This window comes from Papaver somniferum, chromosome 3 (genome assembly GCF_003573695.1).
Source record: "Papaver somniferum cultivar HN1 chromosome 3, ASM357369v1, whole genome shotgun sequence".
NCBI classification, from domain to species: domain Eukaryota; kingdom Viridiplantae; phylum Streptophyta; class Magnoliopsida; order Ranunculales; family Papaveraceae; genus Papaver; species Papaver somniferum.
Window position 1 is genome coordinate 11188394 of NC_039360.1, and position 19034 is coordinate 11207427.

Here is a 19034-nt window from a genome sequence, read left to right on the forward strand (position 1 = left end):
GTTTCTTACAGGAATGCCAGAGAAACAGAGATGATATCAAACTAATTTTCAACAATGGAATGATGATATTTTCTCATCCTTTGCATAAAAATGCATACATTAATCAGTTGATGAAATGTTAGTACGCTGCAAGTTACTACATTTGAAATCACAAGCAAAATTCATGACAGTCACAAATTTGTACTGGAGGATCTAGTTCTGCCAACAAAGTTAACACAAGCATAAGAATGTCATTCAATTCGTACAAGAATGTCAGCATGAAAAACCACAAATATCACTTCACCATCTGTAAAGACAATTGAGATATGTTAGTAGACCAGTGAGTCATAAGACCTTGAGCAATTTCTGCAGTCGGTAAACCTAGACATAGCTAACTAGAAATTGTCAAACTATTTAACTTTTGATTCATACTTTTTCATGCCAAAAATTGTTTATTTCCAATCTGTTCACATGTATGTGCAGGGAATTAGCAAGTCATTATATTGTTTGGGGATTTTTCAGATACATATGCAAGATCCCTATTCTGTGCACCAATTCACGGTGTGTTTGTCCTGTTGCTTTGCCTCCTCGCCCAAAAAATAACATAGATAATTTCAGGTAGTAACAGAAACAAAGCTTAACTGCCAATCCAACAGATCCCCCTCCAATAGAGATTCATAATTATGACTCTAAAGTGTTGCAATGATGGTGAGGAATGCAACAAATCATATTCTCAAAGAAACACACGAGAGAGAGAGATATCAAGTTGTCCGGACAAAAACTGAAAAGCACTGATAACATATCATGATTAAGTAAGTCTCAATGCTAAATGAGAAGCTGACCATTATGTTATAGTGAAAGATGTATAATGCGAAACATAAGTTACACCTACAATTGGGTACACGAGGTAGAAAGACTGTAATCATGATCTCAAATAAAGACCAAAAAATGAAATGGGATCTGAAAATTACCGGATAACGCTGGGCAAGTATTACATGGGGAGCCTGAGCAGCCACAATGTTAATTTACAAACAAGGCAAAAATATAAACCTGAAGGCTTGCAGGAGTCCTAATATAGGGAATCTGGATCACCTAGAACTGATTGGTCCTTCCACAAATTTGCAATTGAACAGATATACAGAAGTACAATCCTTATGATTTACATAAATAATAAGAGAACAGCAAGCATGTTAGACCCATAAATGAAAAACTAACTCAACAACATTTGAACCCATAAACCTTACCAACCTTCATGTGATATTCCTCAGGAGTGCAGAATCCAGCTCACTGGAATGCGTCAAGACCTAAAAATCTTTGCAAATTTCATTAATAGATGTCGTAATATAATTACTAATCAAAGTGAAATTCACAGGAAAATATACTAGGAAACATGAAAACAATGTTGCAAGCACCTGATCCTGAAAGTAATCTGTAGAAGATAAATATCATCAGAAGACTAAGTCCCTTTGACAGCTTTGAAATATCAATGTTAAACCAACTTCATCAACATAAAGGATAAGTAAGAATCCTTTTAATCAACACTAACTTTGTTAAGAAATTAGTAAAAAAAGAAATGGCCCAAGCTATGTAAAGAAACTACCATTGGTAGGGTGTAGCATTCCCTATGAACATTGAAAAACTAATGATACAAATATGAACTTGATTGATACATAAGCCTACAACTAGAGCACAGCTCTCTCCACGAGAACTGTTTCTTCTGATTCTGCATTAATGCAGAATGATGGTGATAAATACATATGTACAATGGGGTAGATAGAAGCAATGGACTTCAGTGATGCATCCTCCGCCCCGTATCACACTCTCTTACAGAAAGCAAATGGTTTCCTCAGAAGAAGCCGCATACCCAGATCAAAAATAGCCCAAACCTAATGATAGTAGGAAAGTACGTCAGATATTTATAGCAGACTCTACTTTTGACATTCAAACAATATAACAGATACATACCACTAATTCTATCTCTTGACAAAGCATTATCTTGGTCTCCAGAAGTTTGAAGCTGCAGAACAGAAACATACACTATGTTACTACTCGTCATCCAAAAGTAAGACAGCATCATTTAAGAACCAACCCAACTACACCACTCTCTACAACGAGAAGAATTGTTACAAGCTAAAGTTAAAGATAGTAGTTCTGAAAAACAATAGCTTCTAGTTTGAAGAGCTGAAGTGCTAGGCTCCCACCAAAACTGTGGTGACTGTCATGGCATCACAGTGCTCATAGTTATCTGTTGTGGTCTTGGGTGTTTTGCTGGAGGGTGGTGATAACTAAATAAATAAGTTCTGAGTACACCAAGGAAACAAGTTGCTTATTTTTGTAGCAAGTGATTTCCATACTTTACAAAGAAAAACCATATGGTACCCTAATGATCAGTTACCAAAAGTAATAAACCTACTCCAATGGTTCACAACAAGACAGTGAAAACTTCTCCTTGGCACCTCATAACAACTCTACCAAAATACCAACGTGCAAAATTGTCAAATAGAAATAGGATACCTCCATTTTCTCCTGAAATTTCAGGTCGTCTATGAGGTGTAGAGTGCCGATAATTTAACGATCTAGGAGGATAAGACCATTCGCGATTTGGAATAACATCAGGTGGACCATAGTATGAAGGAGCATATGAAGAGTCAGTATTGTCAGAATGTACAGGTCCTGCAAAGAGAGAGAAAAGCAGATTAACCATTGAACGCTGAGAAAACACATGAGAAAGTAAACATCATGTGGCACTGCAATGTATGTCATACCTGGATGAATAGGTGGAGGAGGTAATCTACATCTCTCGTCAATCTCATGTTGCATTCTTTCTTGGCTGCTGTCATACATATTATCCCTATGCATATCATGCCCAAACTGGAATCTCTTGGTGAAGGAAGAGGATGAAGCTTCCATCCATGAATGCGCTCTCTGGTCTGCCTGAACATAAGAGAACTGATTTGAGAGCATCGGAGGTGGTGGCTGTAGGTGGTAATTCTTATTATGCAATGCTGCTGCCCCATCTATATGTTGAGCATTATTCCCAGTTTGTATCGAAGTATGGGGAGGTCCAGGAAAACTGCAGCTGGGATCTGAGGAGCTAGACAAACCAGATCTTTGCATCGGCGGCACAAACTCTTTGTACCCATAATAATGTGTATGCACTGTATCGGAAGGCAAGGAGTTGGCATTCCCTGTGCCTGGTTGGTGGGGGGTAGGTAGCTGCAAGCCGTTTTGCAAACTCTGCAAGTATAAAATCCAATTAATAACAACAAGTAAAATAGCTAAATGCTGCAGTCCAAAACAAATATGACCACAAAAATTATTTTTTGGTAAGACACAAAATTCTTTTGGTAACTAGCATGTAGTAATTTTAACAATAGCCCTTTACAGATGGATGCCCACAATCAGTTGGTTAAAAGATTGGCAAACACAAACAAGCACAAAATACTCACGCATGCGTTAGCATAGTAGTTTGGATCCGCATTGTCCACAAAGGAATGAACTGAAGGTAATGGTGGTGGTGGTGGTGGTGGTAGTGGTAACAACTGCGAGGATGAAGGCAATGGTGGCGGAGAACTGGGCAGTGGAGGAGGAGATGGTGGCCTATCTTCTGGGAGCGGTGGGGCAAAAGGCAACTGAAGACGCTGCTCATATTGACCCTGAGAAATATGCACAGAATCTATATCACCTATGCATGAAGGAGCAACATCCTCCATTTCCAGCTCACCATCAACAGCTTCTAAAATATGATGGTGCTTTATAGTGGGAATAGATGTAGGGGTTGCTTCCCTCTCTCCATGGATTTCAGGCTGCTCATGCTCAGGGGTAACAGCCTCAAAGCTCTTCTCATCGGTATCACTTCCTTCCTCTTCAACTTCAAGCATACGAGGCATAAGAATTCCTGCTAGCTGAAAATTTGCATTGCTGACGACAGAAAAAAAAAATCAGTAAGCAGCTTCTTATTGGCTCGAGAAAATTCTTCTGTCGGGCAAAACTAGATTGCAAAGAGTCATTTACCTTCCATATTCATCGACAAGCATGCCCTCCATTTCCCTAACAGGATCATCCAACGACCTTTCTGTCCTTGAGGGACGCCGCGAAGATGAACCTATGAAGGGTGCATCAGCAGAATCAATCTCCTGCATGTGGTGGCGGATGACGGATTCTGGGAGGGTTTTCCTTTCAAGCCAGAGTTTTAAAACCTTAACAACCAAATGGGGAAGCAATAAGCCATCATCAGATTAAGCAATAAGCCCAAACGGACAATTAAGATCATAAACTATACAGCTTACTTACCTTTAGGCATTGCTTCCGATTTTCTCTTGCAACACTTCCAGGACCAGGAGGAGCTGCAAAAGCTAACAAACGCGGAAGCGCTGCTTGGATTGCCGAAAGGAATGCGTCCCCGGTGTCACCTGGCAATATTTTGGCGAACTAATTAGTCTACAACCCTTTCCAGCCACCAAGTTTAAATCGGACTAGAAGTTGAAGTAGGATCCTTATGACGAAATCCATATAATTGGAAAAAAGATGCTGATTATAACAATTAAAACCTTCAGTCTAGCACAGGTTATAATACCTGCCAAGCAGATGCCTTTTTGACCACGGGAACACTGAGTAATAGAATCCACCAGAAAGAAAAGATCAACTCTTCTGGGCAAATTTGATTCGTTTTCTAAACTTCGAGCAAGAATTTCCACAACCTAAATTGTATAGGAGATGAAGGGAAAGAGTAAGTACAGATGTAGTAGGCATGTGATCACACCTGGAATGCAATAAATATGCCAAAGTATTGCATAAAACATAATTAAAAATGTGGTTGTTATAGCTAACAACACCGTAATTGGCAAAAAAAAACAGATTAACAAGCCCTGAAAGATTAAACATCATGGAAATCGTTGAGTAGTCTGTTCTTTCCATTGTTCGCATTACTTAACCTAATTCATGTTCCCCACTACTACTTCAGATAAATTATTCTTAAAGACCACAAAAAATATGGCAGAATGAATATATCAGAGTCACTAGATGGTTGCAAAGAAGCTACCCCCAAATGCCTCATACAAACCAACTTGAGAGCATCTGGATCCATCTAGCAACACGAATACATCAGTCAATGAGGAGGTTTAAAACCTAGAAAAAAAAGACCCGTCTCCTTGATCGCAAAATATTTCCACAGACAATGACTAGTAAACGTCCATCAAATGCTTCAAATTTTTGGTATAATTCCTATTCACTGCACAAAAGGGAAAAAGAAGAAAAAAAAAACTACCCCCGTATACTAACAGCACTGTGCGTAATTGATTAGATTGGCAAACCTTTTTCTTCCTTGATAAGCACAAACCGATTTAACTAGAAAGATGTCCACTTAAACCTGCAAGGTGGTTCATGTACTACTACACGCAGACATCATAGAAAACAAAAGAAATGGAAATATGCAGAGAGCAATTAAATTCCAATCTAGCATAATGTACAAGCAGAGAGCAATGGGAAGAAAGCCTACCTCACCAGCAATGCCACATTTTATGCAGTCAATTGCCAGACGTGTTGCTTTACCAATACTATCCTTCGTCCTTGATAATGTTCCAAGAAATCCTTCAAACAATTTCCGAGCTGAACTTGTTTCACATGCATTACCTTTACTCAAAAGCTGCCCATTAGATACCACAGGCTCCATCTTCCCTTCTTTGTCCATCTCCAATACATGGCTAGGTTTCTTACAGTGTGGAGGCACTTCTGGACTTCCGCTACCATTGTGTAGAAGATGATTATTATGATTATCCAAGGTAAGCAGATGGCAAATCGAGGAATTATGTGGAGTCACTTTCTCCAGATAACTCAACCTATTGTTTGTGAACGGGCTAAAAGTAGTATCAGAGACAACTTTATCATCGACAGGATCGTCTGAAAGAGAAGTGGTACGAGGTAATTGCCTTTTAGCCTGTGCAGCGGCAATTAAACCCTTCATCGTTGTCTCCGATGAAGGAGCATCAACAGCTTCCACTACTAGTTCCTCCTGAACTTCTCTCACAACTTCACACCTAAAAATGCAGAAAATGTAATCAGCAGTAAATAAAAAAGTGGAGGTTTACTAATTCTGATATTTCCCAAAAGTAAAAGACGACAATGATGATCATTTTAATAACTATTAAGAATATTTAGTACTTTTTCGATGTAATTAAACTAGCAATACAGATAAAAGAAAGAACATACTACTATACCAGAAAACTTACATGTCCGCAACTTCAGTGTTTTCATCTGATGGAGATTCTGAAAACTTAGTATCTAGACAAGATCTGCCACCAGATAGAAGCAGATTACTATGGCTTGCAGGTGAAACCCTGGGAGAATCTTTAGCCTCTGGAGCAGGTTTTGAACTCCAGACCTCCGTTCTTGAGGTACCATTTTCCCTATCTGGATCCGTCAGAGGAGGTAGGTCGCCCACTTTTGGTCTGTCAACAAAGCACTGGTTGCTAGGTATGCTCAAATCATCCTGGTCCATCGGTGATAGTTTACAAGGATCTATCACACCAGGAGTCAATTCCAATTTGTTATGCTTCTCACTGAAGACATGGGAAGGTTCTATGGGGAACTCAGTTTCCCTAGATCGAGTATCAAAAGATGCGTCATCAAGATCGATGACAATCTTAGAACTATGGGCCTCTGACGACATTTCCTTGCGCTCACAAGATTTCTCTTCTGAAGAAGCTTTGGTGGGCATCTCACAAGATGGTGAAGTCAAAGTACCAATCATTTCAGACCTGCCGCTCATATTTCTATCTTCATCACAAGAATGTTCGGCATCCCCGGCCTCGAAGACACTCCCTATTTTGCTATTTTCTGCTTCTTTGTTCATGGCCGCCTGAGAAGAACCCTTCTCCTGATAACTAGAGCCTCCATTAGAAGATATTGTTACTGACACTCCCTGGTTTTCAGTATTTCCCTCTTGGACATTCTCAGCTACATTCGCAGACATAGCTTCAAGAGCTCGATGAAGTCGCTTTGATGGTGGTAAAGCAGCTTCACCATCCACCGAGCAGCCACGAAACTGAAATTTCTTGGGCTTCCAAGCCGGAGGCTCATTTGAAGTACATCGATTCGAACTAGTTGTTGATGATGAACCATTTCCAGCTCCTTTCATCTCCAAGGATGTTGTTCCATTAAGAGAACTACTTAAGCAACCAGAGAACACTGAAACAGAGTTATTCACCGAGGCCTCCTTTGAGGATTTATCATCAGTGCATATTGAACCATGAGTTTCTTTCTCCTGTGTGGGCATTTTACTCATACGGACCCTGGCTCGTTTTACCAGTGGCAAGTGCTCATCACCATCTGCCTTCCAATAACTTTCAGTTACTTTTTCAGTAGCATTATGAGAAATAGAAATGGTGTTTTCACCCTTAACATTCACAACCGACACTTTGCCAGGGCTGGCTGGAATTCTGGGTGCAGAATGAGGGATTCTTTTCCTATTAAGTTTCCTTTTCTTCTTAATGACAAGCGCCTTAGCCTGGACATGAAGTGTTGCACACACCTGAACATCTCCATTGATGTAATCTTCAGCAGGATCAGGGTTTTCAGATTTGCAAGTAGATTCTAATGTACTGCCCTCATTCAAACTGACTGTATCAGAGTTGGTAGCAACTATCTCAGAAGTATTATCTCCACTGCTATCATTAGATACACAAGTTGTCAAACAGACAGGTGACACTGTATCATGCCAAACAGCGTCATCAAGAAAAGTTTTCCTCATCCGTCTATTCCTTTTTACATTAGGAACTTCATAATCATCATCATCGTCATTCTTACTGACATCATCTACAGCCATGATCAGTGTTTCGAAATTGCTTGAATCAACCTTTACTGAACTTCTAGACTTTCTAACTGCTCTTTTCTGTACGACCTGATGATTCTGAAAAGATTTTTCTCTAGATCTCTTTCTCGAAAAGTTTGAAGCAGACAGTTTTTTTTCTTTAGGATGATCAGGGACCATGGTATCCGCAGCAGGCTCTTCAGATTGAAGATCAGTTAATTCAATTGCAGAAACAGGGACTTCAACAGGATTATGGGACCCATTTCTATCAGCAGATATACTCCGACTTTTTCTCTGATTCCTCTCTGATGATTTGTCAATTGAACCTCCACCATCCCCAGTATTTGACACAGTACCTTCATCACCAGAGTTCACTTCGTCACCTCCTTCCTGCTTTTTTGACTTTTCAAAGCAATCAATAATCTCTTCTACTGCACGGACAAAATCGGAACCTTTTCCCTGGCGCTTACCTAAAAGAGTTTTCTTTTTTTCTTCTGTAAACGCTTCAACATCTGCAGGGTTACAGAAGGCACTGCGCAACACAAAAGCAGCATAAGCATAAAAAAATGGATAAGATTAGACAATTAACACTAATTACTCCTTCCACAGGAGAGCTAAGATCATAAATAAAAGGAAGATTGAATGACCCACACAAAGTTAAACTCTGTTTAATCATATCATCGCCAAGGGAAATTACAGCGACTCATGTATAAGAGAAGTTGCCTAGTATTCCACTTTCTAATCAGTTTAACAATTCTAATAATCAGGGCCCTTCAAAGTTACACTTCAATCGTTTTGGCTAATCTCAGACAATTTGCCAAAATTCTATTAAGATTGTAATATCTTGTGATTTTTCGAATGAGCTTGAAAGTCAAAATTAGCTATATCACGATTATCTCTTAACCTCCGCACAGTATGTTCTTCAAGCATGAGCTAGTGACTGCATCGGATAGTCGTTTGGGCACCTTTACATGCCGGCTCAATCTCTTGTACCATGTCTCTTAAAGGAAGTGTTTTATTTATTGTGATTCATTTCATTTTTCTGTCTCCAATACTGATTATGAGGTGACTGAGAACACAGGGCTTTTTATTGAAGTCTTACAGACTATACTGCTTGGAAGTTTAGAACTCTCAGGTGGGGTCGGTTATCTACACTCAGGTTTTGAAATGGTGATTTGAAAGCATGTAACGTGGCCTAGTTTTATATTGTCCTTTAAAAATTGTAATGCATCAACAACAACAAAACAGATGTGTCTAAAATAGGTGCAGAAGTATGTGTGGTTGCTAAGTTGTTGAATATGCAGATCAAGAGGAAGAAATTCATCTACAACCAAGAATGTTAAGTGGAAGAGCATGGACAAATATGGAATAAGTAAAAATCATGATATGATTAAATATGATGAACAGCAATGATGTAAAGCTGGTGACATATGCAAAAAACAAGTTGCAACACACATTTACACTAAAAGAACCATGATTGAAGTACCTAAGGTGTACATTGTTTTTGGCAAGAAGACCGAATGACAAGGGTAAAGAGAAAAGGAACACGGTGATGCCAAATATAATGATAGTCCAAAGGTTTAACAAACTCAAGAATCATAGGAGATCCTAGTGAACTCGTAAAGAAAGATGGTCTACTCAAAGCATGGTGTATAATGCAGACAAAACTTCAGTCAGATGGTTCCTTTCCACATCTTTCACCAGGGCAAGTTAAAGGCAAGGGGATTTCAAAGCCTTGTTCCCAAAAAATGAAGTAGCTGAAGATGTCAACAAGTTAAGTTTGAAAATAAGATATAATAAGTGTACTTAGCTGAAAGAAGGAAGAACTCAAATGAGATTACAATCTCATTCCAGCTCAACTTTAAGAACCTGGAAATTATCTACCGCGGTGCTTGCATAATTTTTCTGACAACCAGGCAACAGAAACTTTTAATGTGTATAGGGTTGCCGTTCTATAGTTGGTCCATAAGTCATGAATTGAATATTATGATAAGACGTCATGGATCCTCCTTAAATGGTCAACTTCGAATTAAGTTGCTTTTCAATGTACACAACTATATTTCTTATACATCTATATCCAACTACGCTCATTGTAAAGCTCGTGTTCTTACTCGAGAACTGCTCTCTTGAGAAGAATACCCCGGGAAATACTTACCAGCTCTCAGCTAGAATTTACTAACCATTTGTAACACAATAAAGTAAACACATGTGTCATACTCTCACCAAATCAAGAGACCAGTTGCAGAACCACCTAATCACGTTGATATTCCATCTATATCGTTGTTAATTAGTAACTTGTTTCAACTTGAAGACCAAGAATTTATATTTACAATTATGACTGTAGATTACTAAGTGTGCCACTCATACTAGTTGTCATTTTGGATATAATAACGTACATAATATAAAGAAGAAAGAACATGTGCTTCTATTGCAGTGTCCCACAGCCAGCCCCGCTACAGTAACACCGGATTCCACCTCTCGCCCCGAACAACTTAGATTAAGGAAAATCAAGTCGTATAATGTGCTCTTAACCGAAGAACAAAAAGAGAAAAGTACAACAACATCTTTTTGCAGGCCTACATAGAAATCAATCTTATACGTGTTTCAAAGAAAAGGCTTTTCGAAGAGCAAATTTCAGCACTTACAATTGCATGGGAACTTGGAGTGGTGTAGAGGTTAGGATAGAAACAGACTCTTCTGGGTTACTGAAGAAAATTAAAGGAATCTGGGTTCTCTTATGATTTTTTCCCTGTAAGGCTATAACTATTCTTGCAATTCGCCATCACATCATCCACAAGAAATTTTCTTGTTGTGAAAGTTAATAAAAGTAGGGATCGTTCAAATTGTAAATATAGTTTGTACCGCTTTTACTTAGGTGGAGTGACTTCTCCTCCCTACATCTTTGTGAGGATTGTGCCTTTGCCTAAATGCTCGTGGGGTACGTACATATGATCATATGACAAAACGAAGATCAAGTAAAAACTAGTATTTAGTACATGACCGTGAGAGGATTTATTTTCCTTCATCCATAGAAAATCTACTGGACAAATACATGCTGTACTAGATTTTTTTTCCTTTCTAGGTAAACTACATATCTCCATTGATTGAAAGGCGTGTAGGCAGGTCAAGCGTTAAGGTTAACAAATTAACCAAATCTAACAATTTTGCATATCACATCCAAATTACTCCTAACCACTCGACAGCATTAAGCTTAAATCAAATCATAAGAGTTAAGAGTAGACTCACATTTGTTTCGTTCCAAAAAAGTATACCAGCACCTTCTTCCAATCGGTAGAGTATCCCCACTTTTCTGGTTCACTAACCTGTCATCACATAATTCAAACATGTTCACACCATGTTAAACCAAAGGCCATAATTACCACTACTTTTCGTACACATCGTGGAAACTATTTATTTTACATGGAATAAAAAGAGAATAATTTTATGTGTTATTTATTTATTTTACGCATGCAGGTGAACCACCGACAAACAAGAATATGGTATCTAATCGATAGGTAATTGAAAATTAAGGCCCAGGTAGGCAAAGTGTAAGACTATAACCCAATCCCAATACCTCGATTAGAGAGGAGGGATTGCATACCTAGAGACCAGCCAATATTCATGAAGTTACAGGTCATGCAAGGAATCAAAACATACTTCCTCATGGATTTACATCGGATCAAGGGTGAGGGACCATCAAGTGATCCTAACGTAGAAATTTCAGCAGCCAGAACATGCAGAAACATACAAAACTTAGGATCAAACTAGAAACTACCATAGATTTAAAAAAAGTGAGAAAACCCCAAATATTGGAAACTAGAATCTAGGTTTTGAGCAACAAGAGCACAAAAAAAAAAATTCAACCTTTTCAATCATGGAACTACAAAAGATCAAGTAACATCAAGCATCCCTAATACATGAGTTGAAAATTAAAAAAAAAAAACACAAAATTAGGAACCTAAAGCAAACAAAAATCTAGAACTTGAGCAACCAAAACCAAAAAGGCACAACCTTTTCAAAGTAGAATCAATCATGGAATTTTAGTAGATCAAGCAACATCAAACACGGCTCAAAATGTGAGAAAAATACAAAATTGGGATCCAAAATCTAGGGTTTGAGCTAGCAAAAACCAAAAAAGATAGAGAAAAACCAAACACTTACGGTTGCAGGCCAAGCAGGAAACCCCTTGACCTTAGCCAGAACGAGATCTCCAATTTTCCATTGTTTCTTAGCAGCAGCAGCAGTAGAAGAAGCTTTACCGCCACCTCTTCTCCTACTTGGTGCCATTAAACCCAACCCAAACCAACAAACCAACACAAAACCAGCGAAAATACATAAAAATAAAAAAAAAAGGTTAAGATTGTTTATCTGATTCTAGGTCATTCAAAATACCAATTTTGAGAATGAAAATTTGGGGGTTTTGATTGGGAAAAACAGTGAGACAGAAATTGCTCGATTCTCTGTTGAGAAATTGAGCTTTCTGCTGTGATTAGGGTTTCTAGAGATGTGAATTTCAGGCATTGGAGGAAGAACAAGGAGAGAGTTTTAGAGAGAGAGAGAAAGTAGTTTTAAGGGGGAGGGAGCGTTTGTGGAACAAGGGTAATCACATAACACACAACTTACTTCCTTTTTTGATACGTAGTTGCTAACGTGCGCTATGGGTGTACGGTACTGTCATATATGAGGAGAAAATAACATGATTTTATCGGGGAAGATTTTAATTTTGTTCAGAAACAACTATTAAATGACCTAACAGACTTTTTGATTTCTCAGTCCATTCAATAGACAAGGATAAGGGGTGTCTTAAAATAGATAAAAGTACTCAGACATCCTCAACATTAACACCTGATTTTATTCTAAATATAACAGTGGTGAGTCGTATTCGACTAACGTCTTACTGAATTATTACTCTCTCGATAACCAAACCTAAAATTTATTATATCTATCGAGTTAATTCATTCTCTTATTTAATTTAAATTTTGTTTCTTAAATTAAAAATCGTTGATTGCAACAATACGGCGATGTGACTTCATTAACATGTTCCTTTTAATTAGGCTTTTGATTGATTTAACCATTCAAAATATAGAAACACATATTCTTTGTATTTAACCAGAGACGGGTGATGCTCATGTCTACATTGGCCGATTCCAGCATAATCTGTCGACAATCATATACGCATCAACCGATTTCTGTATGTGTTTTTCGTGGTTGAATAACACAAACCAGGATCGCCGATGTGGACACTCAATAAACCGATTTTAGGTTTAGGAAATCCCTAAACACTACACCTAAAAAGTTCATTTGGAAAGGATATAGGCGTTGCAATGAATTTAAGCAACGCTTGCTAATACGGCGTAGCAAATTTTTGTGTAACGTCAAAATATGTTGCTCAAATTAATTTGAGCAACGGTGATTAACGTTGCTAGCTGCGTTTTATTTTGTAATTAGAGCACCGGATTACATTAATTTAAGCAAGACATATTACACTAATTTAAGCAACGTTTCTTTGGATTAGAAAAACGCTTGAGTGGGTCCCACAGAAAATGTGCCAAAATTTATTTTATTTAGAAACTTTAATATCCGTTATTTATGGAAGCAAATAGCAGCAACGGATTTATTTCCTACGTTAATATCAGTTACAAAATTATTTATGGGTAAAAAAAATCTCGTCGATAATTTCGGCAGATTTCTGCACCTGATTATAAGTTCTACATAAATGTATACTTGAATATATATTGATACTTGTTGATGGGTAAAAACGAGTTGATGATTTTGAGTAAAAGTAGAGAGTTGTGCGATAGGCGGATCCTCAATTAAACAAATTGTTTAAACATTTAGCAGATGCACTTCACGGGAGTGATTTGAGTTTGAGAGATCAATGTCAAGTACCAAACGATATAGACAAGACTAAATTGATGGAACTAATAACAGAGAAGGACGGTAACTTTGGTAACCTCCACACTCAATGAGCGCAACCTCAGTTTATTTTTTCATTCATAACCAAAACAGATCTCAATACAGTTCTCTTAAATACTGAAGAGCAAACCCTAATCAAAACCCTACCTAATAAGGAACTAACACGTGTAGTTTGCTTACACATTGGTTTACAAAGTAAAAACAACAATAAGGAAACAGTAATAAATTTTAACAGCTCATTACTTATTTTCTGATCATTACACTCGCCGTCATGTTAAGGGCAACTGAAGGGTCATAACAAATACCCTCCTCTTCAGACAATCTTTGCCCTAAAAGATTGAATTTAGGAAAGTGTGCTTCCATGTTTGCCACATCTTCCCACGTTGCATCAACTGGAGATGTATGAGGCCATTGAATTAATACCTGAGATACTGCATGACCATGACGAAAATCTTGCCTGAAAGCCAGAGCCGCAATAGGTTGAAGAACAATTTCACCATCTGAGTCAGTGGGGGTAGGGTGGTTGAAAAAGTTGTAGTAGCTCCAATCTTCTTTTTTAATTGAGATACATGGAAAACGGTGATTCTTTTACCTTAAATCTGTTCTAGCTAATCAACAAAGGGAGGTAGCTGGAAGAGATAGTTTATAAGCAACTTCTCCAACCTTCTGAAGTACTTGATAAGGACCAAAATATCTAGCAGAGAGTTTCATGTTGCTTCTGATGGCCATGGAGGGTTGTCTATAAGGTTGTAATTTTAGGAATACTTGATCACCTACCTCAAATGATCTGTCAGTTCTCAATTTGTCAGCAAAAATCTTCATTCTTTCATGTGACTTGGTGAGAGATTCTTTGAGGATGTCCAGCATAGCATTCCTTTCCTTCAGATAGTCTTCAACAACAGCAACTGAAGTGGTAACTTCTACTGGGAAAGCCATGTGAGGTGGAACATATCCATATAGTGCAGTAAAGGGAGTCATTTTTAGGCTGGAGTGGTAGTTTGTATTGTACCACCATTCAGCTAGTGAAAGCCACCTGCTCCAAAATTTTGGTTTATGCCCTGTGATACATCTTATATACCCCTCCAAGCATGCATTTACTCTTTCTATTTGACCATCAGTCTGTGGATGGTAAGAAGTGTTCATATGAAGTCTTGTGCCCAAAGATCTGAAGAGCTCCTGTCAGAAGGTGCTTGTGAAAACCTTGTCTCTATCTGAGACAATAGAAGCTGGTAACCCAAGAAGTTTGAATATGTGATGTAAGAATTCTTGAGCCATAGTGAGAGCTGTATATGGATGAGTTAAAGCAATGAAATGGGCATGCTTAGTAAGTCTGTCAACTACTACCGTAATAATATCTTTCTTGTCGGATTTAGGGAGCCCCTCTATAAAATCCATAGAAACATGTTGCCAAGCTTGACATGGAATCGGTAGAGGTTTAAGTAGACCTGCTTGGTGGACATGTTCTCCCTTATTCCTTTGGCAAGTATCTGATAAGTGCATAATTCATATGATTTTAGTGTCCATTCCATACTTGTTTTAGCTATTATTCTTGCATGTATTCATATTATTACCATTGTTTTCTCTTATTTGTCTCTATTAGGTGAATCATCCAAAAATAAGCTACAAAGTGCTGAAAAGAGCTAAGAAGAGAAGTATCCCAAGTATCCAAGTGCCCAAGTCCAAGAGAAGTGGAAGAAGTGCGACGAAAAGGAGCAAAACGTCATAATCAAGACACAAGCCAAAGACCGATCTTAACGCATTAAAATTAAGTATTTCTCATTATCTTGAAGAGAATTTAAAGATAAAAAGAATTCAAAAATAATGAGGACGTTCCGAGTTCGGATGAAGAAGTTGTGGCCAAAACAGTTTTCATTGAATACCGAAGACAGTGAAGTCCGCGAACTGGGTTTGCGAACCGAGTTCGCAGACTTATTTCCGAAAATATCTGCTGGAGTTTGAAGTTTGCGGACTGGGTACGCGAACTTATCAAATGGGAAACGTGTATTCACACCTTGGAAGGCCTAAGGGCGCGTTTGAAGTCGTTAGGTCATATTTTCGGGTCGGGTTCCTAAACCTAACTAAATACTTTGAGACCAAGCAATGTAAACCTATAAAAAGGTATTATTAGGTTATGTAAAAATATCATCGAATCTCATATCACAAGTTTTACATCAAAAACCAAGGGTTTACCCCTTTAGGGGGAAACCACCATTTTTCATCTTCTTTGTAATATGAGTAGCTAAATCTTTTGTTGATTAAGGATGAATTCAATGTTCTAAAGCATGAAGCTTTATTAATAATAAAAATCTATTGAGAGTTCTTATCATCATCGTTTGTCTTTACCATATCTAGGGTTTATGAGTGATTCTTATATTGATTTGGAAGGCCTACTAGATCAGTATATTGATTGTTCTATTGCTAGTGGAAGTTATGAGATAAGTAATCGTCGATTAACTCTCTACACAAGTAGAAATCGCGAGACCTTACAGAGGGATTCTGTGTAGCAATCGTGTGTGAAGATAACACCAGCAAGTAAACCTTGAGCTAAGAGTTTAAATACTGGGATCAACCTAATTCACAAAGCTTAAAGCGTTCGATTGGATTACACCTTGAGTGAGCTACTACTTGGTGGTTCAGTTGAATAGAATCTGATATTTGAGAGCTTCCGTATCCGTGGTAAAAGGAGTTTTGGGGATAACACTGAGCTATTTGTTATTCCACGGTTGGTGATGAATGGTTCTTATAAACAATAGATAAGTATATTGGTAGCGGCGAAGGACTCCTTGATCATCTTTCTTTTATTATTATCTTTTTATTAATCTAAAACCAAATCCCCCCTTTGATATTTACTTTATCTTGCTGATCAAATGACATATCAATTACACAGCTCTCTGTGGGAACGATCTCTTACTACCGCTATATTACCAGTTAGTTAGTGGGAAATATATTTAATAATTTGTTGAGCCTACGACATCCCAAACAAATTTTGGCGTCGCTGCCGGGGAGCAGTTGCTAATTGATTTCTTATTTGTTTAGCTTTTTTTTATTTTTGTTTTTATTTTCTCCTTTGTTCTTGTGAGTCGTCATGTTTCCTTACGGAAAAAACATGTACGAAGCACAAGGCCAATCAACATATAAAAGTGGTAATCAATATGGTTTTCAATCTCATTCATATGATAACTACCAACCATCCTATGGGTATAATCAAAACCAATCTTTTGGCCATGATCATTATCCCACGGAACCTTATGGATATTCTCATACATGTCAACAACCTTATGACGGGCATGTAACTGAACAATCACGAGGATGGAAGGATAGTTATGCTTCTGATAAATTGTTTTCTAGTAATGTGCAGACGAAAGGGAGTTATGATATTGAATCAACACCCACTCCTCTTTATCGTGCTTTTCCTTCACTCTTTCCAAAACAAAAGATACGGACTGGGCGTGTTAATCTCAGAAAACTTTTTACGCAATACGAGCAGCTAGAAAAATCTGGAGCATCAGTAGAGACTCTACAAGAAATTGATAGAGCCATACGAACCGAACTTCAACGTCGTTGGGATATGGAAGATGATGAGGTTGACGAAGATTCCGATGAAGATGTCTAGAAACAATTATACGATTATTCCAACTCCTGATCATAATAACGATCACTCGCCTATTAAAAAGGAGGAGATTGGGTATGACATATCTATTGTTATAAATGATGTAACGTATTCAAACGAAGAAATTAGGAGTTGCATCAATGAACTAAATGTTTTAGGAGAGGATTCTGATTCTGATGACGAGGTTGTTGAAGATATTGAGATTGAGAATGAAACCAAATTGATTGAAGTCGTGGAAGACCCAATTGAGCTAAATAATATTAGTTCGATTGAGGACCACGATATACTTGAGGTAAATAATTCGCTGTTAATTACGAATGAGGATCCGAAACAAGGTTTGTCTAATCCTTTGCATAATTCTATATCTATTGATCCTTTTCCTTTAATCGAAGTAGCTTCTCAAAGAGTTGTTAACCCAACTTTAAGAAAATACCTCACTTAGGATTGGAGTTGTGTGCTTCCAAAGTTTTAACGGATTATTTTTATTCCAAGTATCCACCACTTGATGTGTTTGATTTGAGTATTGTACAGGTGATCACCAAGCTGAGGAACCTATTGAAGTTCCCGAATTCTATGTTCTCTATCCACTTCCGAGTGTAGAAAGGACTAAGTGTGGGGGAAACTTCAATAAAGTGATAGCTTCAATATTTATATTTTTTGTTAATGTTATTTTGAAGTTATTAATGGAATTGTATATTGTTATTTGGAAGGATTGCCAAATTTTCAGATTGTTGGTGTACGGACGATAACAATAACGTTGGGATGACGACGTTAAACCAAGCGCTACGTGGGAGGAAACCCATCGGTTTTGTATCTATATCCCATTTGTTTTTAATTTTCTTAGTTTTTCATATCATATCTTGCATTCCCATCTTAGATTTTACAAAGTCCAATATCTATAATGAAAGTTTTGATGAATTCTCGTCAGAAAATTCTGACTGCGCAGTTGTTACCAAAATAGCTCTCGAGACTTCATACGTAGTCCGATTTGAGTAGTTTACCCCAACTTTTAAAGAGGACAGACATACATTTCTTTTCCAAAAAGAAAATTTGAATTCGGAGTCTGTTAAGTTGGAGCGATAGGCCTGGACATTTGAGTTTCGGAATTTTTCCAGAACTTTTTCATATTGCATGTCAGTCAGTCCGGAGGCCGTAAAAGTCAGACATTTTATCTAAATACTGTGAAATTGTGACACGTTATAGAAAAGACGTAGGTAAACAACTTTTGTTTAGGATGTTTTTCCTAGTTCCCTACCCATTTGTACAGATTTTGAGTTTTTCAGGGTTGTTATGTCAGAAATCAGAATTTTCGGTTTTAAACATTGAGGACAATGTTGAGTTTAAGTGTGGGGGAGTAGTTAAGAATGTTTGGTTTGCATACAAAATAAATAATCATACTCTTTGATTTCTTGCATTCTTGAGACTTCATATTTTGGAGTTACTTATGAGCTATTTTGGATAACACACTACACCTTTTACAGTTGAAACAGTTCTTCAAGTTATAGATTAAGTTCCATGTATTTCAATCCTTAAATATATACATTCATAATTGAATGTGAAACTAAGCTATGGTAGTCGTTTGAAAGAGTCATCCTCGCAATTAATCATTACTGAATCACTTTCTTTTTATTTTTGCAGTTTTATGTTTCTCTAAAGTGATTTGGTGGGATCCAAATACTGTCGTGGATGTTGTAGAAAGGTAATCATTGGTTGAGTTTATAT

The 19034-nt window shown here is 37.6% G+C and overlaps 1 protein-coding gene across 1 annotated transcript; it reads right to left on the bottom strand.

Moving 5' to 3' along the window:
* Positions 1-1427: 1427 nt before the first annotated feature.
* Positions 1428-12384, bottom strand: LOC113355302 (protein HUA2-LIKE 2-like). The gene is made up of 12 exons (XM_026598129.1): positions 11948-12384; positions 11033-11109; positions 6207-8318; positions 5477-6014; positions 4556-4679; positions 4273-4391; positions 3994-4178; positions 3429-3900; positions 2745-3216; positions 2494-2652; positions 1945-1996; positions 1428-1865 (listed from the first exon to the last, which is right to left on the bottom strand). Exons 1-11 carry the CDS (start codon positions 12071-12073, stop codon positions 1971-1973), a joined length of 4410 nt encoding a protein of 1469 aa, XP_026453914.1. The 5' UTR covers positions 12074-12384; the 3' UTR covers positions 1428-1865; positions 1945-1970.
* Positions 12385-19034: the final 6650 nt, after the last annotated feature.

Excerpts from the sequence above, each read along its gene's own strand:
- LOC113355302 (XM_026598129.1), bottom strand. The coding sequence starts at position 12,073 with ATGGCACCAAGTAGGAGAAGAGGTGGCGGTAAAGCTTCTTCTACTGCT. Across the intron at positions 8,319-11,032 it reads TTTTTTGGAACGAAACAAAT|TGCCTTCTGTAACCCTGCAG; the intron begins GTGAGTCTACTC and ends TGTGTTGCGCAG. Across the intron at positions 1,997-2,493 it reads AATTTCAGGAGAAAATGGAG|CTTCAAACTTCTGGAGACCA; the intron begins GTATCCTATTTC and ends TCTGTTCTGCAG.